Below are 26,297 nucleotides of genomic sequence, written 5' to 3' on the forward strand. Positions count from 1 at the left end.
TGGACAGCCTGGATCTGAGATTCTAAACTGATACCACCGTTTTCTTTTTTTTTGAAAAGAGCATGGTAACTCTTTTGTTCATTTGTAAAATCGGGAGAACAGCTTACCCAATACGTCTATTCAAAAGAAAGCACTGGCAAGCCTAGGGTAAATGACCCGACCCGCGGATGAAATGGGAGCAAGTTGCCTTTATTGTAATTTTTAATAAAGCCCCCATTAAGACAGGGGCGCAACCATGCATCCCATTTTCTGTGTCCCACACACTCCGGCTGTCCAGGCTTCCAAGCCCACCACCGGGACGGTTTATGTCATTCACCTGCTTGAATCAGACCATGCTACCTAGCCAGGGCTTTGCAAAGCCTCCGCCCATCAGGTCGCATCCCTACACTTTAGTTTTGACTCCAGGCGCCGCCTGGTGGCCGTTTCCGGAAGTGTCCTCCCAACCTCCCGGTCCTGACTGCGGGCACGGCTGCCCATGGATATGCCTGGCCCCAGAGACCCCTGCCTTCGCCCCTCCCCCGTGGCCGATCGAGGATTCATAAGACAGAGATGACGATGCTGCTGTGTCAGAGAACGTGGATCCCGGCGTCTCCGCCACTCCCTCGAGGACGGCTGGATCAGGCTGTCACCGGGCAGCCTACGACCCGGAAGTATCCCGGTGCGCGAGGCCCCCGTTGCCCAGCGCGGGCGCCGGGGGCGGAGCTCGGCGCCGAGGCAGACCGGGTGTCCGAGGCTCCGGCTGCGCGAGGTGGGGGCTGTCCGGGGCGCAGCCAGGCGGCCGCGATCTCCGCGGGACACGCTCCGCTGCGGCCCGAGGCGGCGACATGAGCGCCGCGGGGCTGCTGGCTCCGGCGCCCGCTCCGGCTGCAGCGCCGCCCGCCCCGGAGTACTACCCCGAGGACGACGAGGAGCTGGAGAGCGTCGAGGACGACGAGCGCAGCTGCCGGGGCCGAGAGTCCGACGAAGGTGCGGAGGGGATCGGGGCCCAGGGGCTGTGGGGCGGGGGTCAGAGGTCGCCAGAGCTCTTGAGAGCTAGGGATCCCTTTGAGACCGTCCCCAGCCCAGTGTCTCATTTCCGCACTTGGGTCGGAGTGATGCCCGTCTTGGCTTCTTCGCTCCCAGCTCCTCTGCTCAAAATCTTTAACGCCTCTAGCTGCACTTGGGGACCTGGAATCGGGCAGATGTAAGTATTCACTTGGCCGGCACCTCTCCCAGCTTTGTGACCTTAAAGCTGTCTTGTTTACCCACCTCCTGCGGAGTAGCATGGAGTCCTCACTTCCTAGGTGTAGGGGTTAAATGGAATCCGCCTCGCCACTGTGAAGTGGACCAAAGGGGAGGTCGGGATTTATTTTCAGTCCCGAGTACTTTGCATTTGCGTTATCGCTCCTCCAGCCTCAGGTCTCGACCTGGACCTTCTTTACTCTTTGGCGAGTGTGAGGGGGACCCAGAGGGATTGAGGAAGGAGCTAGCTAGGTGGAGGAGAAGCCAGAAGCAGAAGGGCAAGGGGCAAGGGGCAAGGGGCAAAGGGAAGCCTTTGTATAGGTAGACACAAAGTCGGGTTTTAAGAAGCAAAAGCTACCTCGATTGCGAGGAGGATCTTAGTCTCTCAAGTGCCTAGTAACAGAGTTGGCTGGCTCTAGACAGGACTTTCGTGAAAGTGCCGCGGAGGAAAGGAGGTGGCTTTGTGGAGACTTGGGTCTGCTACAGCCTTTCAGAACGCAACAGCTTTTGCAGAGTAGAAAGTTGAAGGGACTGAGTGCATTTGGTTTAACTGTAGTGAAAAGCAAGGTTTAACTAGGGATTTTTCAATGTGAAAGATGCACTTCTTTGAACGACCACAAGGGGGTACAGTGAACACGAAATTGATCCCCTTCAGGCCTTGGATCCAGTTAGTTGCTTAAGACCAGTTTAAATCTATATATGTGTGCATTAAATATATATATTTAAATAATATTTAAATAAATATATATGTTAAATATATATGTGTATATATGTGTGTGTGTGTGTGTATATATATATATATATATATATATATGTGTGTGTGTGTATGGCTCAGCAGTTGAGAACACTTGCAGATTTTGTCTGAGGGTCCAGGTTTCAATGGCTCACAACTGTCTATATGTTGCAGGATATTCGATCACACTGCGAACCCCGAGATTGTGTTATTTTATTGTGGAAAAAAAACCTGTTTTTAGTTGTGGTGTGGCTCAGCCTTAGCACACAATTTTAATCCCTCTGGCTGGAATACTGACACGCCCTTAGTAATACTTTTAATCCCAAACAATGAAGGCAAAGTCAGTTTGTGGAAGGAAGCACCCCTGTTTGAAAGTGGTGTCTAATTGAGTGCCAAAGTGGCGATCAGAGAAAGATTTGACAGAATAGGGTCTAATCAGCTCTCAGACGAAGGGAAAAAGTCTACTTAAGAGAGCAGCGCACTCTTAAGAGGGGAAGAAAAGAAGGGGGCAGTTTGACTGGGACAGTTTTACGGAGACAGGTTGAAGAGAAAGAACAAGCCAGAGAAGGAGAAGGAGCTGAAGATATTGCCAACGTTAGAATGAGGCCAAGCAGCCATTCACTAAGAAACGGATTGAAGCCAGATTAAAACCAGTCAGCTGGTGAGGGGTTTGAGTCAGAACAGCAGAGCTCAGCCAGCCAGCCAGAGCTCAGGAAGAACAAGAAAGGGCGAGCTTATCCAGCAGTGAGCCTCAGAGGCTGAAGAACATTCTAGGCCTAGATCAGATGTACAGTAAGGGGACAGTAAACCTCAGAGATGACAAAAGCCATGGGTGAATTAAAGTTACACTTGTATGTATAACTACAGCTCTAACCATCACCTGACTTCTATGGGTACCAGGCATTCAGGGGTGATCTACAGAGAGACAAATCACTCATACACATAGAGCAAAATAAAAATTATTGAAATTGTTTTTAACTCATTAGTTTTTATGTGCGTGTATGTGTGTCTGTAGGAGTTCATGGGCACCACGTGTACAGGTGCCCTTTGAAGCCAATAGAGGGCGCCAGATCCCCGGCTGGGAACTGGAGTTCCAGGACATTATAAGCCATCCGCTATCCTCCACAAAGAATAGTGAGCTCTCTTAACTATTAAGCCATACCTCCAGCTCCCTTGTTAAAATTTATCTAAATACAAGGTTTTGAAACATTTAACAAAAAGTATCTTGCCCTGTCTCCTGTTTTTTTTTTTTTTTAAACCTGTTAACTTGGAAATCGGTTTGGTTATTAGAACTGAATCTGTTGTGGGATGGTCTTCTTTTCACTGGATACATGTAACATGTGATGGAATGGGCATGTGCAACATGTAACATGGGATGGGATGGGCATGTACCTCTATCCGACTGACTGGTGTGTCCGACTCTTTTCTTACTGTGCGTCATATGAAGTGCATTCTCAGCATAACCCCAAATTGGAATGGCATTTCTCTTTAGTTTTTTTTTTTGGTTTTTTTTTGAGCTGGGGACCGAACCCAGGGCCTTGCTTCCCTAGGCAAGCGCTCTACCACTGAGCTAAATCCCCAACCCTTCTCTTTAGTTTTAAACATGTGCACACACACACACACACACACACACACACACACACACACACACACACACACACCTTTTTTAGTAGTAGGTTCAGGTAGGCCCATATTGGATAGAAACTCATTCTTCTCCCAGAAGCCTGTAAATTGTGCTGTCACAATGCCTGTGCTGTCACGATGGATGCCAAGTCTGTGAACCAAATCATAACTGCCTGCTTCTCCCCTCGTCTCACCCAGACACTGAGGATGCCAGCGAGACCGACCTGGCTAAGCACGATGAGGAAGACTACGTGGAGATGAAGGAACAGTAAGTAGCCCTTGTGCCTTTTCCCTGGAGTACACAGGCTGTTCGGTCTTCTCAGAGACTTTCTGACCTCAGTGCTTGCAAAGCTCAGATGTTTCTATAATTTCCCTCTCCTGAGGCTGGGCTAGCAGGAGCTGTGATGGAATGGTGGGGTGGGGCTGTGAGGCCATTAGAATTGCTGTGAAACCTGGAACCCAGGAAAAGGGTTGTCATGCAGGCCCCCAGCCCCCTCCGATACTGTAGGCCATATGTGGGTGTCCCAAGTGTCCTGGGAATTGAGGGAGCAGGCAGTCGCCCCTTCCTGCCACACTGTTTACTCTCACACATGCTCACGAAAGCCCTTCCTCTGTCTTGAGCCATAGTAATGTGTGCCCAGAGAAGCTAAGTCCCTGACTGTTTTCTGAGGGAAGTGTGGGGGGGGGTTGTTTTGAGACTAGCCTAGCCTCCAGTTCACAGAAGATTAACGCGCCTGGCTTTTTTATTTTTATTTACTTATTTTTTTGAGATGGGGTTTCTCTGACTAGTCCTGACTGTCATGGAACTTGCTCCTTAGATGAGGCTAGCCTTGAACTCAGAGATTTGCCAGCCTCTGTCTCCCAAGCACTAGGATTAAGCGTGTGCACTGCCACCATCTGGTTATTAATTTTTAAAAGAGAAACAAACCATCAACCACCAGACAAATCCAGAGTCTTGTCTTGTTGCCGGACTGGTATCAAACTTGGGTTCCAGGCGTCCTCCTACGCCAGCCTTCCAAGTAGCTGCACTTCAGGTGCGTGCGCTGTGACCCGCCCGCTGCCTGATCTGTGTGGGTCGTGTGGGTTGTGTTCCAGATAGGGCATCACTCAGAGGTTCAGGCTCGTCTGGAAATCATTTCGTCCCCTAAGGCTGCCTTGAACTCACCTCTGTCTTGCTGCTTCATCCCCCCAAGTGCTGCATAGTGAGGCTCCACGCCCAGTTTTCAGGAAGTGGCGACGGGATCTCTTCTGAGGCTCTTGGTTTTGAACTCTTGTGCTCCTAACCTGTGGTCCCCATTTCATCCCTCTGGCTTTTCCTTTCAAATGTGCACAGCCATCTCTCTAGCATCTGTCATCTTCAACCCAAAAGAGCAACTCAACCAGGTGTGACCGCTGCCAGTGCAAGGTCACATTAACAATTCATGTGTGCAGTCCGCTGCACCTGAAACTCTGCCTGGTCTCTCTACATTGCCAGCTTTTTACTGGCGAGTCTGGCTGCTTGAGACTTGTTCTCACAGACTCTTCCGGGGATGTGATGTCAGTGGATCTGGTCCCCACCATAAGTATTACCTTTCAACAGAGACTTAGAATTGCTTACTCCGTCTGTGTGGTGGGGATGAGGCCCTGTGTTCCGCAGACTTCTCAGACAACGTCCTCTCCTGTCTTTGCCATGTTTCAAAAACAGAGTTTTGTTTTTGTTTTTAAATTAAGATCTTTTTATTTTTCTTTTATATGCATGGGTGTTTTGCCTGTGTGTTCTATGTACCATGTGTGCAATGCCCTCAGAGGCCAGAAGAGGGCGATGGATCTCCTGGAACTGGAGTTACAGACTGCTGTCAGCTGCCACATTAGAGCTGGAATCGAACCCAGGTCCTTCCCAAGAGCAGCCAGTGCCCATAACCCCTGAGCCATCTCTAGATCCAGCCCCGATCAGCAACAGTCTTAGAGCCAAGCTTTTGATTACTGTGCCTCCTTTACACTAAGCTGGACAGCCATTGTGATGAAAACTGGTCCTGTTGTGGGGAACCTGAGTTGTGCATTAGGGCCGACCCTCAGAGAGCAGTCAGGTGGGCTCACGGGCCTCTTGCTGTTCTGAAGGGAGGGGTCTGTGTGTCTGTAGGGCTTTGTGAGGAGTGAAAAGGTCTCGTTGAACCGTGCTCTCTCAGACCTTTGTTGTTGCCACTGAGGAACTGGGGGTTTTCAATGTAGAAGCCTAAGTATTGCCCTAGGTAGGATATTCCCGGCCTCACACCCGACGTTCTGGCTGGTGTGTGTGTGGTTGCCTGTGACCCCTCAGTGTGAGAGGTGTGAACTGGCCACATTGGTTAGCGAGCTATGTCCTCACCCAGTGGGGCTGCAGATCCATCCTGCATTTAACTTTTGAGCCTGGATCGGTGTTATTTTTTCAGATCCTGTAAAGGTAGTGGCTCTCATGTGACCTGGCCCTTACACAGCTGCGCTGTCTGTAGAGATTTGCTAAGGCACACTATCCCACCATTCACAGTCCCTTTGGAAAACATGTTTCTGTGTATTCTTGTGCATTAAGGGGGTTGTAGGGTGCTGCACCTTATGTCAGACGACACCATGCTGCTGGTCCCCGAGGTGGACCTCAGACGTCAAGGCTGGCGCAAATGTTCTTACCCCGTCTGCTCAGCCCCTTTGCTGATCTCTTCTGCTCTTGCTTACCTTGTACTGTAGGGGTTCACTAGTGCCTGCTGCTCTCTCTCTGTGAAGTTCTCACGGCTTCACAGGGATGGGCACACTTCAGGAGTGCAGGGCTGTGTCACCTTGTGATCCCTTTACCTCAAACCTCTTCAGCCTGGTTCTCCTTCTCTGCCCTGAAGACCACGATTGCATCTCCAGGACAGCCTGCTCCTACCTGTGAGCTGAGTCCGTCCTCTCTTGCAGGATGTACCAGGACAAACTGGCGTCTCTGAAGAGGCAGCTGCAGCAGCTGCAGGAAGGTAGGGGTGTGTGTGTGTGTGTGTGTGTGTGTGTGTGTGTGTGTGTCCCCGGGGCTCTGCAGCGCCTCTGCTGTAAGTCACTGAAGTCTGCGAGCTTCACTTCTGACTGGGAGTGCGGGTGAGGGGTGCTGGTCTGTTTCAGTCATCTGTACATGGTCTGCTGTCTCTTACCAAAGAGTGAGTTCCTGATCTTCACATCTCACTGTTTTCAGTAAGGAACACACTCTCGAAGTTTCCCTTGGGGGCTTGGGGCATAGTAGGAGACCACCATGCCTAAGATAGACTTCGTCTGTTTTAAGAGGATGTTGTGGGTTGACAAGATGGCTCAGCGAGTAAAGTAACTTGCTGCCAAGCCTCATGACCTGAGAGTGGTGCCCACAGTTCACATTGTAGGAGGAGAACTCACTCCAAAAGATGTCCTCTGACCTCCAGATGCCCGCACAGGCATGCACACATGCACATGGGAAAACATTTCTAAGAAAGAAAGGAAGGGGCATTGTTGTGAAAGGAGTCAAGTTTTCTCTCTTCCTGAGCCAAGCCCATGCCTCACCACAGCACTCTCTCTTCATGGTAAATTGTAAGTGGCTGTGTCTTCCAAGTATGGTAGCCTCTACAGTCTAGAGCCTGAGACCTAGAGTCAGCTCTCCAAGATCTTGCAACCCAGTGTCACTGTTCTCTAAGGAATGTGACTTTGGGGCATGTCCCATCTCTTGCATCTTCCTCAGAGTGAAGGAAGAAGGGATGGGAGCTGAGCGGTGGCCGGGCGGGGCGCTCCTGGGCCCTGGTACTCTGTCAGCTACCGTGCCAGCAAACACTTCCTACAGATGGGGACTCATGACAGCTGCCTTAGGGAGGGTGAACAAGCAGGGTGTCAAGATCTGTACCTGCACCATCTGGCTGCCCTGAGCCACACACCTGAGTCGTGTTGAATTGAATAAGTGATCGGGTTCCTCAAATTTACTGATTAATTTTCAGTGCTAACATAGCTCCTACTCGGCTACTGTATTGGTATTACATAGGCAGAGTTTTCCACCACCATACAAAGCTCTCCTGGATAGTTTTGACCTAGATCTCACTGCAAGAGGATGAGCCTTCTCCAGGAGATGGGGGCTCATTGTCTTAGACCATAGGGCCCGGTGCTCAGCGTCACCTGGTGTCCTGGCCCGAGGTCCTGTGGAAGAAGGAGGAAGCGCCACATGGTCTGGTGCTGTCTCTCTGTGCCTCCTCCCTGTATAGCTCTCTGGGTGGCTCCAGTGCTAGAAAGTGACTGAGGAGAGGGAAGTGTGCAGAGTGGGCTGAGCCCCCGAGTCACTGTGTCCTGTGTCTCCATAGGTACGTTACAGGAGTATCAGAAGAGGATGAAGAAGCTGGACCAGCAGTACAGAGAGAGGATCCGGAATGCAGGTTGGTGCTGCAGCTCAGGTCCAACACCTCCATGCTTTCTACCTGTCCCGGCAGAGAGCGTGCAAACCCATAACATAGCTGAACCTTCCTCCCTCTGGGAGAAAGGCGAGGGAAGAGGTGAGCCAAGGCTGCTGTTACAGAAAGGTATTCTCCGTCCTCCGGGCGGCAGGGTGTCTGGGCCGCTCCTCCCTGTTTACTTGGTGGAGGAGGCTGGAGTCCATCGTGCCTTGATTAGCTCGGTCTGTACCTGAGATGAGGGGTGTGGCTTTGTGTTGGCCTCCATTTATTTCGAGCACTTAGCAGCATGAAGTGCCTGCCACTGGTCTGCTATACCCAGAGTTTGTTCAGAGTGCTTAAGCATTTGTGCACATTGGTACTTTGAGCAATGCGATGTCACCAGCACATTGTTGTGGCTTTAGGGAACTCAGCCTTTCATTGGCTAAAGGTCCCGACCTACATAAAATTAAGGAGTGCGGGAGTTAAGGAACCATGCAGCAGGCTTCCGGGCCCACAGGTCCCTGGGCTGGAGTCCCCTGGCTTCTGGGACGGGGGCTTGACTCTTGAGTGCTTTTCATCAGACATGATTATGTCTGGGCTCTTAGTCTGAGTTCTGCAGGTCTGAAAGCTCCACGGGGTATGTGTGGATGTGTTTGTATAGTAAATGGGTTGTTAGAATTGAGGTTTGCAAGAGAGACCACAGACCGGAAGTTTCTGGTCTGCTCTTGGTGTTTGTGGCCCACACTCAGCTAGAGAGACAGGAAACACCCGATACATTTGGCGGCAAACACCGTAACATCAGAGCTGACAGCATCCTGGTGAGCGATACTGGTCTGTGTTAGGGTCTCTAGAGGAAGGGAACAGATAGAATGAACCTCTATACACGCACAAAGGGTTGTTAGCGTGGTTTATGGTCCAGCTTGCCCAATAATGGCCATTTTCCACCCAAAAATCTGAGAATCCAGTAGTTGTTCCAGGCCGGATGTCTCACTGGTCTCTGGATACAGAGGAATGGAAGAATTCGGCTCTAGTGTCGGTGAAGGAGAGGACTAGCCAATGAGAGCGAGGGCAAGCAGGCAGAGAGATCAAGCTTCATTCAGTGTCCTTTATAGAGGCTGCCACCAAAAGTTATGGTCTAGATTAAAGGTGGGTCTTCCCACTTTAAATGATTTAAAAGAAAAATCCCTCATAGTGCACCCAGCCACTGGGGTTTTAGTTAATTCCAGGTGAAGCCAAGTTGACAACCAAGACCAGCTATCACTCAGGAAAGCAGTTAATAGTTGCTGGCCCTCAGTAGGCGCTGAGGAAGCTTAGAGTAGAGCTTGATGAACTTGGTTCTGTCAGTGACGGCCTCAGGAAGGCAGCTGCCTTGGATCTGGAATTTGAGAGAAGGACCAGAGTTAAATCCCAGCTGAGCCCAGATCCCCCATCCTCTAGGGAGTCTGCCTTGTCATGTATGCACCCTGCTTTGAAAGCCTTCCCGTGGACTCTGCCTCTGAGGTGACTGACTGCCTTGTGTCCTACTGGGTGGGCCTGAGAGAGCATTTTGTCAGGCTGGTGGGGTAGAACCGCCCGAGCCTCTCAGTGAATCCTGACACCCTATCTAGAAAGATGGTGGCTGGCGAATCTTAACTATGCTTTTCTCTCTTTCAGAACTCTTCCTCCAGCTGGAAGTAAGTACCCAGGATCCTTTGCAGGCTTCTTGGACAGTCTAACTCTTGGTCCGCTGGCCTTGCCTTCTGTTAGCAAGTGGACAGTTTGGGAATGTCACCACAGCTCACTTGGTTAGGGATGCTTAATGCCTGCTCAGATCTTCCACCCACTCAGGATGTCGTGCAGTCCCTCCTGACCACGTTGGGTTAAGATGCTGCCCCTCGCTGTTTCTTTCTTTTAATTTAAAATGTATGTGTGTGCCTCTGGAGGCCAGAAGAGGGTGCTGGATCCCCTGAAGCTGGAATTACAGGCAGTTGAGAGCCACCCAGTGTGGGCACTGGGACCAGACTCCGGTCCTTTAGAGGTGCAGTGAGCTCCCTGCTAACCCATCTCGCTAGCCACTGTCTGACCATTGACCTTTACCTCACGTCATGACCATTTGTCTCCGGAGTCTCTGGTGCTTTGCTAGTGGTTCCCTGGAGCGGTCTCTGAGTTGGCCCACTGGTCTGCCTGTGTTTGGGCTTCACGGGTCAGCATTTCCTTTCATGTCACGGACAGTTTCTGTGCTGCGGTACTGAGACAAGGGCCTAGTTCTTGAATGATGGGCTGCCCTTGCGGCCAGTGGGACATAAAAGGTGCTTTTTGGTTTGTCAGATTCAAGTTACTGGAAGGCGTTTTACTAAGATTAGTTTGGCGCATGCCGGCCAGGCAGAGCCTGTGTTCCAGTACACGCTCAGCCATCACCCAGGACAGTGTGAGGTCTCACAGGTGGGCTCTCAGGCAGCTCTTTATTAATAGCTCAATTTTGCTGCTTGAGTGCTGGAGGGTTCAGGCGCCTGGTGAGTGGTTCGTAGCTGCTTTTGTTTTTACGGGTCAGACATAATTGCACGCCGTCTGGCTACAGTGTCATGTAATTAGTTTTGAATGCAGAAACTTCACCTGGAATGGGCTGTTTTCACTTGAAATGGTGTCCTTCCTGAAGGAACACCTCCCTAGCTCTCTTGGAGAGACTCGAGCTCTGTTTGATGTTACAGCCTCAGCAGACTCACGGGGGAGAGGAGCGGGCAGGGTGGCAGGACAGTGCCATGGAAGCAAGTGCTGTTACATGGCTGGGTTTGGGGACCTGCTGGGATTGTCCCCAAGACCCCTGGTCCCATGGGTCTGTGTGGGTGAAATGAAGCGTCGTCAGGCTTTCTCTGCTCCTGAGGTCGGAGCTGGCCAAGGGCTGGTGGCCACGGCCACCCTACCATAGCCGCATCTCTCTCTCGTCAGACAGAGCAGGTGGAAAGGAATTACATTAAGGAGAAGAAGGCGGCTGTGAAAGAGTTTGAGGACAAGAAGGTGGAGCTGAAGGAGAACCTGATTGCCGAGCTCGAGGAGAAGAAGAAGATGATTGAGAATGAGAAGCTCACGATGGAGCTCACCGGAGGTACAGAGCCCTCTGACCTGGGCCTGCCCTTGTCACTCCCCTCACGCCCGCCGCAGGGCGTGGCGGTAGAGAGCTGGCTTCCTGGCAAGGCCAGCATTCCACCCCCACCCGCACCAGCTGGGGACTGAGGCAGGTGCTTAGCGTCTCCCTGTAGAAGGGTCAGACTGCGTGCCTGGGGTGTCACGTGACGACAGGCGGACACGTGCAGGTTGCTGCTGTTCAATCGCGCACTCAGGCTGGCCTGCCTTAACTGGCTCCTCGTCAGCGAGTTTCTCAGCAGGGCCACCTGGAGATGGCTGTCTTTGCAATTAGAAAAGGGTGCTGCCCTGTGACATCATGAGGGAGGTGGCTGTGACTCTTCCCCCAGGCAGTGCTGTGACGCTCAGAGCCAGCAATTCCTTGGGGCAGTGAGGCTTAGAAGTCTCCCGCACCATCTGTCTCTCCGAGAGTCCGGTTCCTCCCTAGCAGCTGGGAATTGATGTCTAGGGAGCTCAGCAGGTTACAGACAGGTCTGGGGGAGCAGCATGGCCGACTCTTCCGAGCATTGGCAGGAATCGGCCATTTCAGAACTTGGCAGGGTCCTCATTGCAAGTGAGCACTGAGTTTGCCACATGGCTACACAGGTGGCGTGTTCCTCTGCACCCCCACACTTTGTCTTTTTCGTCTACCCAGAAGGCTCCGGGGCTCCGGATAGGATAGCTGATTTTAACAAGGCTTGTAGGACATCTGGATTTTCATGGAAATCTTGGAGTTGACGTTAAATCCCAAAGTAGACAGCTGCAGCCCACAGGTCCCTTGGTGTCTGCCCTGTGGTCCAGCTTGGCCATCCCATCGATGCGGACTGAGTGCCCTCCACAGGTCCCCCCAGTGACAATGAGGCAGGGTCTGGTGAGGTGGAGTAGGGGAGAGCTTGGGCATGAATGAGTGCAGCTCAGAAACATGAGGTGGGTGTTGGGGTAGCGCCTTCAGGCCGCCTCCTTACCCGTCAGCGCTGTTTCTGTTTCCGTGGTGCTGCACTCAGGCACCAGTCCCCCCACCTGTTTGACCCACGTGCAGTTTTCTTGATGGTTTTGTGGCTGGCACTGACACCTCATCGCTCTGCCGGAGCCTCCAGCTGTTTGGGAGCTGCCATTAGGTTAGTGGGAAATCCCGCCGGTTATAGCTCTCCCGCTGTCTGCAGGGAAGGACATGCTCGCCTGTGTGTGCTCCGGTGTCCTAGTTACTGACAAGCATCAGGCCCTAGCCAGGTGGTTTCATAGCCAGCTTCTGGACTGAGACAGGAAGCAGAAAAGACAAAGACAGGGCAATCGTTTGTACGGCAGTGAAGCAGACGACAGCGTTTAAAGCCGTCCGTGGGTGGAAAGGTACCAATGTCCTTCCTCAAGCTGTTTGGAACCTCAATGTGGAGAGCTCTGGCCATGCATGGAGGGCAGGAGGGAAGCACTGAAGCCAGAAGGACAATGGCCGGCTGCACCCAGCTCTGTCCACATAAACAATGTCTTCAAATGGCCTCATGCAGAGTCAGGTCACCTGGGGACTGCTCGGGGTCTGGGGCTGGCCCGTCCCACTGCCAGGGCCTGCCTACCCCTGGGCTGTTGGGCCCCTCTCGAGTAAGCAGAGTGAGCTGATGTGAGTCTTTGATGTTGAGGCCAGAGTTATAAGGGACCCAGATAGCCAGGCAGACCTCATGCCCTTCAAGGCGTCAAGAGCATTGCCCCCCCCCTTTTTTTTTTCAAGATTTATCTTTGTGCTGTGTGTGTGTTTGCGAGCATGCGTGCGTGTGCACTTGTGTCTGCACATGCTTATGGCACCTGTTTTGTTTGTCTCCGCTTTGATTTGGAGCTGGCATTATGGGCGGTCCTGAGTTTGCCTGAGGAGGGCAGGGCACTGAGCCAGGGGCCTCTGCAGGTGCAGGCGCTCCTGAGGCTGAGCCACCTTTGCAGCCCTGCCTCGATCATTTTTAATTTTCCTTTCCTTTGACTAGTCGGACGTTTTGCTGCCGATTGACTTTTGTTGTTGCCGGGACATTTGCACATTAGGTTGTCCTCCCACCCACAGGCCCTGTTGGGAGCTACTCTTGATCCCAGTAAAATCCACGGATTTCCTTTAAGAAATACCATGAGCGGTCATAATGTTGAGGCAGAAATCCGTTGTCTCCTGTGAGGTCAGGGGCCCCTGAAGGCTCACAGGCCTCTTTCTGCGGAGCGTCACCTCCCTGCTGAGGGTTGTGTAGTCTGGAGGGATGGCGGGCACAGAGCACACCCCTGGCACCTGCAGGCATAGCGGCCTTCGCTTGCATAGCTTTGCTTGATTTGGGTGTCATTTTCAGGTTTAAAAGTGGCAGAGTCGACTCAGAAGTTAGCCCCAAAGTCCCCCAAGGATCTAGCTAGTACTGAAGCCAGTCGGTCTGTTCTAACTGGATTAGACCGGCTCCTTCCACTCCACTGACTGGAAGGTTGGATTGCTGGCTGGTCTGTTCCCAGACTTTCCAGGTTTAAGGTGAGGTGAAGATCTGATAGGATTGTTGTAGTATGGGGCAGTGCCTAAAGCTCCAGTGAAAGGGGAAGTCAGGGAAACACCACCCAGAAAGGTCTGCGGAGAGAGGGAGGGATGAGGTGACCTGCCCTGGGGTGGGTGGGCTCCTCGTCCTGGGCAACTTTGTTCTCTTGGAGGTCAGGCTCTGTTCCCAGCATGGCCTCCAAACACCTGGTGCTGGCTTCATCCCCTGCACTCCCCTCCGTGTGATTGTGGCAGCATGGGTGAGCCTGCCCACCTGCTGGAGACAGATAGGGAGGCTGCGTGTCCAGCGGGGCCCTGTGTCTGCACTCCATCAGCTGCAAGCCTCAAACGAACCGTGCGCTTCAAACTATTGCTGTTATTTTTACCCCAATAGCTAAACAAATAGTAAGTTTTTTCATCTCAAGAACTGGGTGGGAGAAGAACCCAGGTCCTTACAAGGCAAGTGCTCTGTCGCTAGGTCACATCCTCACCCACTGAGCCGTCTCCCCACTTTATTTGCCATTGCCTAGTGGAGACACTGACAGTCTCAGACCCACAGACTGTTCTGACATACTCCGTGTTATCTAGTTGACTACAGTCACTGCTGTCTCATCGTAATGACCTCCTTCTCCATCCCCTGTGTCCCAGCCAGTCTTTCTGCCTCTGCTCTGGGGTTAGCTCACTCTCTTAGATTCCACTTCAGGAGAGAGGTGGGTGAACTTGCTTTATGGTTAAAATACGGTAAAGGGAAGTTTGAGCTGGAGCTGGGAAGGGGCAGGAAGTGAGAGAGCAGCCTAGGGGTACAGAACAAAAGCCTGTTCCTGTGGAATAATGTTGCCAGGGGTGCTCTAGACTACCTAGCACTTGCCCTGTCTTCTATCCTTTCAGACAGGCCCGCACTGCCTGGGGTTCCCATTGGGTAGACTTCCTGGTGAATGGATGGACAGGAACTAGATGATCCAGTGGGATTCTAGGTAGTGCCTGTCTCACAGAAACCAGGAGATGTCTAATGCAAGGCAGTTGGATCAACTGTTTGGGGTTACATGTCCTGCTCAGATGCCTTCTCCAGTGTTGTCATCTGTCTGGGTGTCAGACCTGGGAGTTCGATTCTATGCTGCCCCAGTTGAGCTCTGGGGCTCCCTGGCCAGACTCAGAGGAAGTGGATGTTTGAAGCTCTCCAGAGCAAGACTTGCTGGTGTTGGAAGTAAACCTACAGGCAGGGGCAGGCTTGGGTGACAGGTTTGCCCACCGCCCTGGGGAGAGCATATCTGAATGGCCACTGCTGAGGGAGGAGAGGCTACCCTGTGTGGAGTCCGTCTACCGAACCTCATGTAGAGAAATCCAGAATGAAAGGCAGCCCCATTCCCTGTCTTTGGTGTATTGGTCTTGACCTCAGGTAGCTACAAAGGGCTTGGGGTCAGTTGCCTTTAAAAGGGCTTTCTATGCCCCTGGGCTTCAGCCCCCAGCCTCTGTGGAAGCAGCGGAAATGCGGTGCCTGCCTGATCCGCAGCCTCTTTTCAGTCCCATAGCCTGTGACTATGGGTGCTCAGCCAGCCTGACTCAGGTAAGCACAGGGCCTGCAGCCTGGCCTGGGCCCAGGGTCTCGCATAGACTGAGCTTGCTGGTCACACAGCTGTGATGGGGTGTCCGTGGGACAAACATTCTTATGCTGCCTGGACTCCAGCTGCCTTCGGGGGCCGTTGGATCGATTCATTCCTGTTCTTGCCACAGATTCTATGGAAGTGAAACCCATCATGACCAGAAAATTACGGAGGCGACCAAACGATCCTGTCCCCATTCCAGACAAGAGGAGAAAACCAGCTCCTGATATCCACTTGTGCCAAGCTTGAATGGTGCAATCCTGTGCTTGCTGGCTTGATAGAGTATACAGGGCGGGATCTCACAAAGCAGTGCCAGCACTGGTCGGGAAAGCATACGGAAACCCACGGGTCGAGTGGCCATTTTGCCCTGGAGTCTTCAGCTATTGCTTTTTGTTGGAGAGGTTTCCAGAAAAGTTACATAGAAAGGAACTCTTTTGGAAACAGCCTTGTTTTCACACTCCCTTAGAGCTCAGGGCAACTTACAATGAGATCTGTAAATTGAGGGACAGCTGTGGTCCACCAGTTATCCGACTATAGTACTGGGCTGCAGACTGCCCGGGCCCACCAGGTACCTGCCTCTGTACTGCTGGGCTGTGAACTGGCCACAAGTAGGTAAGGCGTTTATGGAAAGATGCTGTGTACCCATAGACATGGCCAGTGGGCCAGAGTGGGCTGGCTGTACTTTGTGTGCCTCCAGCCGAGGACAAGCTCCAGGCCCTCTCACCTTCGCAGCACGATTAAGCCCTTGTAAGACTAGAGTTTCCCTCTATGTCTGGAAAGCTTCAAATCTGGGAGCATCAGTGCTTTCTTTCTACCCTGAGATGAAATTGTCCCCTTACTGTCCTGTGTTCCCACCACTGCTGACATCTAATTCCCTTCCCCTCAGAGCAGTTTGTCCGAGCGAGGGGCATGTTGAGTTCTTCCCTATGCCTGATGACTTTTAGCACGAGAGCGTTTTAAAGAGGAGAGTTCTTACCTTGAGGACAGCCTCTGTGTGGCCTGGGCCTCTCCAGTCCCAAAACGTCGGGGCGTTGAGTGCCTTTCCTTGGGAGCCATGCGATGCACACGTTCTTTAACTCTCAGCACCTCAGCTAAACTACTTGTTAACAGACGAGCAGATCATGGAAGATCTGAGAACACTGAACAAGGTACAGTGGGATGTTTCTGACGTACTTGAAAGCTCACATGTGACTTAAGTCCCTGTCAGTTGTTAAAGTCACCGTGACACCTCTGATGCTTTACATTGCTTGTAAGATGATTTTCTCTGAGACTTTTTTGTTGTTATTCTTCCTACAGCTTAAGTCACCCAAGAGACCAGGTGAGTGCCGATGACATTGCCAGTCTTTGTCCCCTGCCATTGGGAAAGCAGGTGTGTGGTTTCCAGGAGTGAATCACAAGAAGTCATGAGGAGGACAGGAAGTCATAAACCGTCTCTTCTGTGCTTTCTTTAAAGCCAGCCGTTCTGTCTTTTCCTTAGGACTCTACTGTAGAGGAGACCTTCGCTTGGCCCTTGGAGGCTCCTTCTGTGTGGGTGTCGGGCGGGCACTAGGTTCAGGACCATTTTCAGTTCCAATGTTGAATCCATCGGAAATTTCAGTGTCCTGGGCTTTCTGGAGCTCAGCCCTGGCATTACTGGTCTGTGAAGGTCTGGTCAGGTTAGGCCCCCTGGCTGTTCCTAGTCCTCATTAGTAGACCATACACCCTTGAAACACTCAAAGAGTTTTTCACTGAGCTATGCTGATTTGGTGTCCACACTGAGTTTAGAATCAACATGTTAACCTGGCAGTGAGGGGCCACCAGGTTACAGAGACTGATGCAGTCAGCACTAATGGCCCCTGTGGATAGCCAGAGGCTTCCGTGGATGGCTGGCGGCCCCTGTGGGTAGCCAGAGGTCCCCGTGGATAGCCACTGCACCCAACCCAGGCAGCACAGTGACTTTGCCTCCATAACCAACTGAAGGACTTGTTGGTCAGGGCTGTGGCCTCACTGGTGTATCAGTTCCTGCGTGGCATCGCTGAGCCCCTTGCTCAGGCCCAGGTTCACTTGTCTGCTTGTCATCTTGGCGTCTCTAATTCCTCCAGCCTCCCCGTCCTCTCCTGAACACTTGCCTGCCACACCTGCAGAGTCTCCAGCACAGAGATTTGAGGCGCGGATAGAAGATGGCAAACTGTATTATGATAAGAGATGGTAAGTCACGAGGAGCGTGTGCGGCTCACAGCCGCCTGGAAGAGCAATGGTAAGTTGTGAGGCGTGTGGACAGCTCATAGCGGTGTCAGCAGAGCTGTTGGGAGGGTTGGGCCGGGTGAGCCGATGTCGTCTCTGTTTTCTCAGCTTAGCTCTTTGGACATTAGTTTAGTTTCTTTTGGTGGTGCTGAGACTCAGGCCCAGTGCTGGGGCTCTGGCCCAGACTCGGAGCCTTTGGTGACTAAGGGCCAGCTGGTGGATGCCTCAGGAGGCCACCGAGAGCAGGGTTTCTCCAAGCGTGCCCTGTGGTGCTTTCTGTATCATGTTGCTGTCTCCACGCTAGAGTTTACAGGCTGTCCCCGTCTAGCCATGACAGGGTATATGGCCTTCTCCACCCCCTCCTATGTTAAAGGTGACAGGAGGAAAGGGTTTTGTGATCTAAGCAGGTTGGAGGTAAGCCGAGTGGGTGTTCTCAACGCCACACGGCTCTCATGGGGTAGATGCTTTTCACCCGACGGCGGTACCTTTCCTTAGACAGTCCTGTTGCCCTCAGGGTGTAGTGTAGTTGGGAGATTATATCCTAAAACTCGTAGATGAGCCATTCTGGTTGCCTGTGACTTTCGTTGGAAATAATAGGCAGGAACCTGAGAATCTCATACATTTATTCATTCAACAAACACTGGTTAGACAACCCAGGTAGTACACCACTCCTGCCATCTTTTCAGTGGTCCTTTAGCCCCGATGTCCATGGCTGCTGTTGGACATCCTGTGCAGGCAGGTGCCTTACGTGCACATGGCTCGCCCTGACGTTCAGTTGGCTGTATGGGGGAGGCGTGGGTCACTGCGCCCTGACCTTCAGTTGGCTGTGTGGAGGAGGTGTGGGTCACTATAGGGAGTTTCTGTCTTCCATTTGTAACGGCTTTGTGACAGCTCCTGTTTCAGTGGCCTTGCGAGTTGATGGTAGTTGTAGTCACATGTTGGTCTGTCACCTGGCATGTCTGGTCCTCTCTCACGGTCCATGGTGGGTCCCAGGACCTCAAATCCACAATCGATGCTCAAACTGCAGTGTGTGCATAAAAGCTAATCCTGGAGCTGGTGAGGAGGCAGGGCCTGGGCAGATCATCGCCTCTGACTCCTCTCTCTCTCTCTCTCTCTCTCTCTCTCTCTCTCTCTCTCTCTCTCTCACACACACACACACACACACTGTGTTTCTTCTGTCAACTGTGGAACAGGTGTTGTGTAAATGTGCTCTGGAGTTTAATTGTCAGGTTCCCAGTATTGATGTCACTTTGACATGTGGGGCTTATTCTGATAATACAGATATTTTTCCCGTTGGCTGAACCCGGGCTGTGGATCCTTCCATGTTCCATCAGAAGCAGAGAGATTGAGTTGGGCTTTACCCGGTCTCTACCTGTTTTGGTGTCTGTCAGTCCGCTGCAGTCAGAGGAGACTTCTCTGGCCTCCCTGCAGGTCAATGGGTGTTCTCTCTTGGTCTTGCTTGGTGATTGTTACGTAGGTCACTGTACCACCACTAGGTGGCAGGCCCTAGCTGCTTAACACTAGGGGCAAAGTGAGATTTAAAAAAATGTTTGTAATAATGAAAACCAAATAACCTTTAAAGATCAGGCCTGCATGTGAGAATGGCCTTTGGGAATGGCAAGATTTATGGCGAACGGTTCTATGGCTCTGTGAGCTTTCCAGCCAGTGTGATATTTCAGATGGTGTTCATTTTGTAACTGTGTCTCCATTCTCCTGTGGCCTCCATTCTCTATCTTTCTGGACTTAGTCCTGAGACTATGAAATGTTTTGCAGAGAAAAATATAGTAAAAAAATTTTTTTTTAAAAGAGGAAGCCACAATGGCTGGCATCTGTTCCTCTCAGCACAGGATTCTGGTTTGCAGTGTCAGAACTCCCCGAGTTCCTCATTGTGAGCAGAGCGGGTCCAAAAGACGTGTCTCCCAGACATTTGCCTCTTTGCTGAGTTTTGGAGCTGTGTTTTGTGCTGTTACACACACACATTTCGGGATGCCATTTTCTTTCCTGGTCATTAGCTCTGGAGTCAGTCCTATGGAGGCCTTGGCGGCTGGGCCTGCCCCGCCCCGCCCCGCCCTGCCCCGCCCCGCCCTGCCCTCGCCCCATTCTCATTGCAGGGACCTGAGAATTCCTGCCCTGCCCTCCCCTGCCCAGAACTAGCCTGTCCTTGTCAGGCCCCCAGCCCTGCTTTTGTTCCTTTGTCTCTGGAAACTTCCTCCGTTGTCCATTCAGCAGATGCGGCCCTGGCTGACGGAGCTTTTGAGTCCTGTCTTGTAGGGGTGGGGTACAAAGCGTATTTTTCCTAGGGGCTATAATGGCGACAGCAGGACAGTGTGGGCTAGGGCTCCATCCTGGCGTGGTCCAGCTTATCCCACCTCACCTCCTCCGTCCCCTTCTTCCCCATGCCATTTAGTTCGGTTTTCAGTTTGCCTTATGTTTTGGTGGACACTAAAGACCCCTCATAGAAGACACTCTAGAGAGGGCTGAGATTTTAAAATAGCTAGCTGAAGGCGACCCTGTGTGTGTGTGCGTGTGCGCACGCACGCGTGTGTTTTCTCTCTTCCTCTCCTGTCCTTGCCTCCTTAAGTCTGGAACTGCAAATGTGGCCAGAGACGGAGTCCCTGTTGCTGAGCAGATTGACCCTTCTCGCTGTCACCTGACTGCAGGGCCTGTTTTCATGACATTGGGTTCCCTCGAGACTGTAGAGCTCTGGAGTGGGTCAGGTTTTGGGAAATGAAGTTGATTTTTTTTTTATGTGCTAATATAAGGAGTTGTGGTAGTAGGTAGACTTGAGTTGCTTTCCCCCCACTCCACATCCCTCCTTTGGACCTAGCTTGTGGTGCTGGGTTCCCTGTCTGAACTGTCTTGCCATGGCTCAGAGGGAGCTTTCCCGGAATAAAGACGTGTGCTCATTGAAGCTGGAGGATGCACGGTCAGAAGCGCGAGCATGAGGACCTGGGTTTGCACCCCCTGCACCCATGTCAAAGAGCATGGCGGCACGTGTATCACTGGTGCTGGGTGCGGGGGCCTATGGCGGAAGGACCCAGGGCCTCACCTGCTATCGGTCTAGCAGAGTCAGAGAGTTCCAGGTTGAGTGAGAGACCCTGTCTCAAAGAAACAATGACTGACGACACCCAGTGTTGGGGTGGAAGCCTGCCTGCCTGCCTGCCTGCCTGCCTGCCTTCCGAAGCCCATGCTGTCCTGGGTTGTGTGCTGCTGAGACTCCTGAGTTCTGTCACTGTGGGGTTTTTTTTTTTCCCTGCCCCTCCCTCCTTCCTGATATTTTTGTTTGTGTCCTGGTTTTGGCAGGTACCACAAGAGCCAGGCCATCTACCTGGAGTCTAAGGACAACCAGAAACTGAGCTGTGTGATCAGCTCAGTAGGAGCCAATGAGGTAAGCGTCCAGTCTCCTCCCTGTGAGCAAATGGCTCTGAGAAGTGTTGAAAGTACAACAGACTTGACAAAAAAAGTGCGGTGGAGTCCTGTCTCCTGTGGGGTGGGTGAGCACTGTGGGGGGAAACTGTCAGCAGCACCCTTGAACCTCTGCCTGCCTGAGCCAGGCCCTGCAGCTCCGTGTGCTCTGGGGCCACAGTGCTCTCCTGTGCAGCTCTGGATTTGGGAGCTGCTGGGCTGGAGAGAGAAGATGAGCGAGCACTCTGGTGCCCTCTAGTGGCTGCACACTGACAGTGGCGCTTGTCTGTGGTGCACACTCCACTCCCTACACTCGCACAGACTTACTTGTCTGTGAGGACTAGTGGGGCACTGGGCACATGGCCCAGCACCAGGAAGTTCTCAGTAGGTGGATGCTGTGTCGCTGGCCTGCCACTCCTGACTGTTCTTCCAGTCCGACCCGCCCTGCTGTGCCTCAGAACGCCGAGCTGCCAGGCATTCCTCAGTGAATTAAAGCTGCTCCTGTGCTACCCGCGGGTGCTGGGGCCGCCCTAGGGCTCCTGCTGGCCCTCACTGGGAAGATGTCAGCAGTGTCTCACCTACACCATTAGAAGTTTCAAAAAGTCTGGAACTTTCTTAGCTGCGTTGGCTTGATCTTTTATCAGTCACAAATGTCTGCAGAGAAATTGATTTTTATGTGTCTCTTCTCTGTGAGTGATTTGTGCCAGCGCATGGTAAATCTAATGAAACTGGATTATGAAATAACTTAAGCCTCTGGAATTCTCTCAGCTTCCTGAATCGAAAATGCTCTCAAATGCAACCAGTTTGCAAGCGATAGCTTGCTTGGCAGTTGGGGACAGCGGCAGAGGCAGGAATGCCGTTCTTTCTTGGGCTGAGTTTATGAGAGTTTCCTCTAAGCCAGAGCCATGCCAGGGTCCACCAGAAAGACATGGTGGCCCCCAGCCAGGGGGGGTTTGTGATTGTGCAGTGGGCTGCTCTGCAGAGCACACAGGCCTCTGCAAACTAATGAAGACCATCGCATTCTGTTATAAGAGCGCCAGTGTGGTCCAGTGACCCAGTGGTGGTGCCCAGGGGCTCCCAAAGCGACGACGCCTCAGGGAGTCAGAGCTCTGCACCTGGTGATGGTGGGGTAGCCTCAGTCCTTGGGGGTGTTCCAGCCCATGTTCAGACCCATTGCCACATACTCTGGAGCTGCTTGGCCTTTGTGGGCACGTTTGGCTGGTGGGCCAGCGGGAGGGCGACCCACTCAGGGTCAATTTTCTGTGTAAGTGGTCCAGAGGAGGCTCAGCTTCATGCTCGGGAGTCTGCTCCTTCCAGGTTAAGCTACGCGCTCCCCTTATATTTCCCAGTCACTCATTACTCACACAAGAAGCGAAGGGAGACTGAGAGGAAAAGCCTGAAGCCTGAGTGGGGAGGGGCCCTCTCTGCAGAGTCCCGTGAGGGCCCTGTGTGCTTGGCTCAAACCTTGCTTCAGGCCACTTAATTACGCTGTGAAAAGCCCAGTGAGGAGGAGAGGTACTGTGAGAGGTACTGAGTCCCACAGGGCTGTCTCTCTCACCCTCCCTGTCTTGTCCCTGCAGATCTGGGTGAGGAAGACCAGCGACAGCACCAAGATGCGGATCTACCTGGGCCAGCTGCAGCGCGGGCTCTTCGTGATCCGCCGGCGGTCAGCGGCTTGACTTTCTACGTGCTTCCTCTTCCCTTGACCCCTTTTCTGGAGTGGTTTTTATTTTTGTTTTGTTTTCTTCTTAATAGAAAATTCTTAACTTACCGGGACTAGCTCCTTGGCCTGGGACATGGAGAGCACTGTGGAGTCTTCAGGGCGCTCACGTGGCCGCCACCTCCATCTCTGTCCACTCTGTCCTGCTCCGCCTCTTCCAGAACTCAGTCACCAGAGACTCTTACTTTCGGAGTCCGGGGTCACCACCTTCCTTGTATTCCACTCTTGTCCTGTTTTGTTTATACTTGATCTTTTTTCCGACCTCCTTGGAGTTTGAAGGGAAGCTGTTTTTAACAATTATCTCTAGGTCTCTGAAGAGCATCGGGTGTGCTTTCCTGCCTGAATCTGATTGGCAGATTGTGTGCCTGCTTCCTACCTTGGGCCCAGAAGCGTGGGGCAGGAGAGTTCTCCTGACTGCTTTTCTTGGAGAAATAAATGACACAGAACATCTCACCTGCTACTCCGCTGACTGACTTCACTCTGGATACCGCAGCCAGCGGACGGGGCTGGGGGAGGGGCGTGGCATGCTCACCGCAGGCTGGAGTCACCACTGCAAACAGTCTCCAGCAAACACGATTTATTTAGACACCCCGGTCCCTGTTCAGGGTGGAAGAAGTGGCCATTTCAGAAGTTTGCGTCTGTAACTCCTCTCTCTAGCTCCCAGTGGCTGCAAGTGTTTATCGTGTGCCCCACTGTGGTGTGGGTTCTCGATAAGTGGGGTGGCAGAGTGGGTGCCCCATGTGTGGTCCGTGCCTCACTCCTGAGCTGGACCCACCATGATGCTGGGCTGTTCAACACCATGGAACCCCCAACCTCCCATGAGGTTTGTCCCGCATCAGTGACAAGGAGAGCTCTGTCAAAGCTGCAGCCACCACGTCTGTGTGCTGCTTGAGCCCCAGCGAAGCCCCCTGCCTTGGCCCTCTTGCCCCCTGGGCCGGCCATTGGAGAAAGGACTGGTGCGGCTGAGCAGAGGACTCCTCGGGCTCTAGCTGCCAGCATGCCGTGGGAAGCGAAGCGGACCAGAGTGCCTGTCACCAGCCCTGGGCTATCAGTATACTGTCCACACCTTGTCTTCCTCTTAGCCCCTCGGACTCCATCGGTGTTGCCCCCTGGTGCCCCATGGAAGACTGTACAGAACCATTGTTTATTTATAGCCACTCTCCCATTGGATTTTTAAGAAAACAGGATAAACGATGATGTTTATGAATTATGTTGCCAAGTGGTCTGTTTCTTCTCTGCCTCTTACCGTCCATCCACCCCACTGTCACCACACGAACTGCAGGGATCCCCACTCCTTCATGCTCACCTCAGTGAACCCCACTCCTTCATGCTCACCTCAGTGAACCCCACTCTTAATGTGCTCACTGCAGTGAACCCCCCTCCATGCTCACCACAGTGAACCCTTGCTGGGAGCTCCCATGATGAAACTTGTTTAGATGTATTTGGTGTTTGTCACCAAGGGTGGTAGGACATTTTACTTGGCTTTGACCTTCCTTGCCTTCCCTGCGGTCCAGTGCTGCATGTGTAAGTGTTTTCATCAGGAGAGGCTGTGCCCCCATCCGGGTGGGGTGACGCGGTAGCCAGCTGTCCCTCTGCCATGCCTGGTCACCACACTATAGTTTGGTGAAGTAACGTGAGGACTGGGATGCAGGCACCTCTGCCTTCTGTAACCTGAGAGGTCACCCTAGGTCATGCTCAGACATGACTTTGACCTGCACTACTTTCCCAGTGTCCTAAGAAACCTCTTTTGTGACGGTGAGACTGGTCGGGGACTTGAGATGCGGCCTTGAAAACTTAACATTCCGGACCCCAGAGCACTGAGTCTCTTAGTCCTCCTTGAGGTGAACTATCATCTGCACTTTGGTCGTTTGTGTAGGGCTCCATCAGTGGGGGGCAGAGGCTTCAAGAGGGAGCAGATGGAGGGATGGGAGACTGGCCTTCAGCCTGGTGGCTGCAGGTGAACGGGAATCCAGCCGTCCCCAGGCAGCTCGGATGCCACAGCCGGATGCCACGTGCCATGGCAGGTGTCTTCTTCAGGTGTTAGCTGGCCACAAGTCCACAGTGTCCAACTTTGGTCGTGGGAGTCTGCGTGTCGTCCCTCCACTCTTCTTGAGCCAGTGCCCTCCTGACACCGTCCAGACAGATTTCCAGAGCCATAACCAAAAAGAGTGTATGTCTTCCACTGAATCCAAATAGTTCATGGCTGTCGGACCACCATTGTGATGGAGCTTCCAAACTTCTAACTAGGTCCATGGAAGACCCCAGATGCTTATCTTCAGGTTAAACAACCTATTCTGTAGGTCCCCTGTGCAGGACTGGATGGCTTTTTTAAAAGTGAGGAGGGCTGGAGAGATGGCTCAGTGGTTAAGAGCACTGGCTGCTCTTCCAGAGGTCCTGAGTTCAAATCCCAGCAACCACATGGTGGCTCACAACCATCTGTGATGGGATCCGATGCCCTCTTCTCGTGTGCAAGCCTACACTTAGGCAGAACTCCACACATAATAAGTAAATCTTTAAAGAAAAGCAAAAAGGAGTTTATAGATATGATTGATTCGATTTCTTAAGCTAATTGGAGAGGGGTGGATTCTTTTTACAGTATTTTCTGTTTCTCATTTTTTTCTTTAACTTTTATGGTTTTTTTTTTTTTGGTAAGTTTTTAGTAGGTAATCTCCTTATTTAAGAATCTTGCTTCTCATCTAGTAATTTGGACTCGCTATCCTTACTTCCTAAGAGCCCAGACTGTTTTAAATTCAAGGTAAATCTGCAGTCATTTCAAGCAGCTGGTGGGCCCTCTCTAGCACCACTAGTGGCACTGCCTTCAGGGTTCTGAGGGGTGAGTGTAAACCGTAAGAATGGTTTTAAAAGTATGGGTTTTTCTGAGTAATAAACTTTCAAAGAGAAAGCCTTGGTGAAGTCTGTCTGAGTGGTCGAAATTTTAGGTTTCCCTTCCATTGATCACAGGGGCAAGGGTTTGTGTGGAAACCGTGGATGTGCTGGGGTGATGTTGAAAGGTTCCTGGAACCCCCAGTTCTTGAGTATAAAGCAGGGGGCAGGAGTGTCTTCCCCCAAATTCTGCGAAAGGTAGAGATTGGACACAGACCAGGTAGGAAACCTTGGGAGTCAACTCCTGACTGAAACCGCGGCTCACCTGACCTGTGTGCTTCAGGACAGAGGGTTGAGGGTACCCAAGAGCAGTGCCAACTCTGCCCACCCTGGCGTGGCTACCATCCAGGTGTGCCACACATGTCAGGGAGGACAACCTTGTGCATTAAATAATACAGGGTGGGGGTAAAGTGGAAGTTTCTGGATGTATCATGTGATGCAGACTCCCGTGGAGAGGCAAGACCCCCCTGGAGGACACGTGATGTTTGGAGCACTGACTGCTCTTCCTAAAGGTCCTGAGTTCAAATCCCAGCAACCACATGGTGGCTCGCAGCCATCTGTAATGAGATCTGACGCCCTCTTCCGGCGTGTCTGAAGATGGCTACAGTGTACTCACATATAATAAATAAATCTTTAAAAATAACAAAAACCAAATGGTAACATCTAAGCCTCCTGGGGATACTTCCTCTTTTACCCTGTTGTAACACCATGCTTACAGGAGCATGCCCAGCCCAGTTGTAGAAGCTAGTGAGATATTACACGGTAAAGACGTCCCCGTTGCTAACATCCAGGTCAGGAAGCTGCATTGTCTGCTTCCAGTTTCTTCCCACAGTCTAGTTTTTGCTTTGCCTTGTCTGTTTGTCTGTCTTCATTACTGTAGCCTTCCGGCTCTTTTGTACTTTGATCCGAGATTTTTTTTTTTTTTTTTTTTTTTTTGTTGAAA

At 52.0% G+C, this 26,297-nt stretch overlaps 1 protein-coding gene across 1 annotated transcript; it reads left to right on the forward strand.

Moving 5' to 3' along the window:
- The first annotated feature begins 677 nt into the window (after window positions 1-677).
- On the forward strand, window positions 678-23,681 carry Suds3 (SDS3 homolog, SIN3A corepressor complex component). Its single transcript, XM_032886551.1, has 13 exons — window positions 678-966; window positions 3,776-3,845; window positions 6,485-6,540; window positions 7,873-7,944; window positions 9,595-9,614; window positions 10,867-11,023; window positions 15,254-15,349; window positions 16,210-16,271; window positions 16,420-16,441; window positions 17,205-17,310; window positions 20,650-20,734; window positions 22,332-22,417; window positions 22,507-23,681. Exons 1-13 carry the CDS (start codon window positions 825-827, stop codon window positions 22,529-22,531), a joined length of 999 nt encoding a protein of 332 aa, XP_032742442.1. The 5' UTR covers window positions 678-824; the 3' UTR covers window positions 22,532-23,681.
- The last annotated feature ends 2,616 nt before the right edge of the window (window positions 23,682-26,297 follow it).

Source organism: Rattus rattus, chromosome 16, assembly GCF_011064425.1.
Source record: "Rattus rattus isolate New Zealand chromosome 16, Rrattus_CSIRO_v1, whole genome shotgun sequence".
NCBI lineage: Eukaryota > Metazoa > Chordata > Mammalia > Rodentia > Muridae > Rattus > Rattus rattus.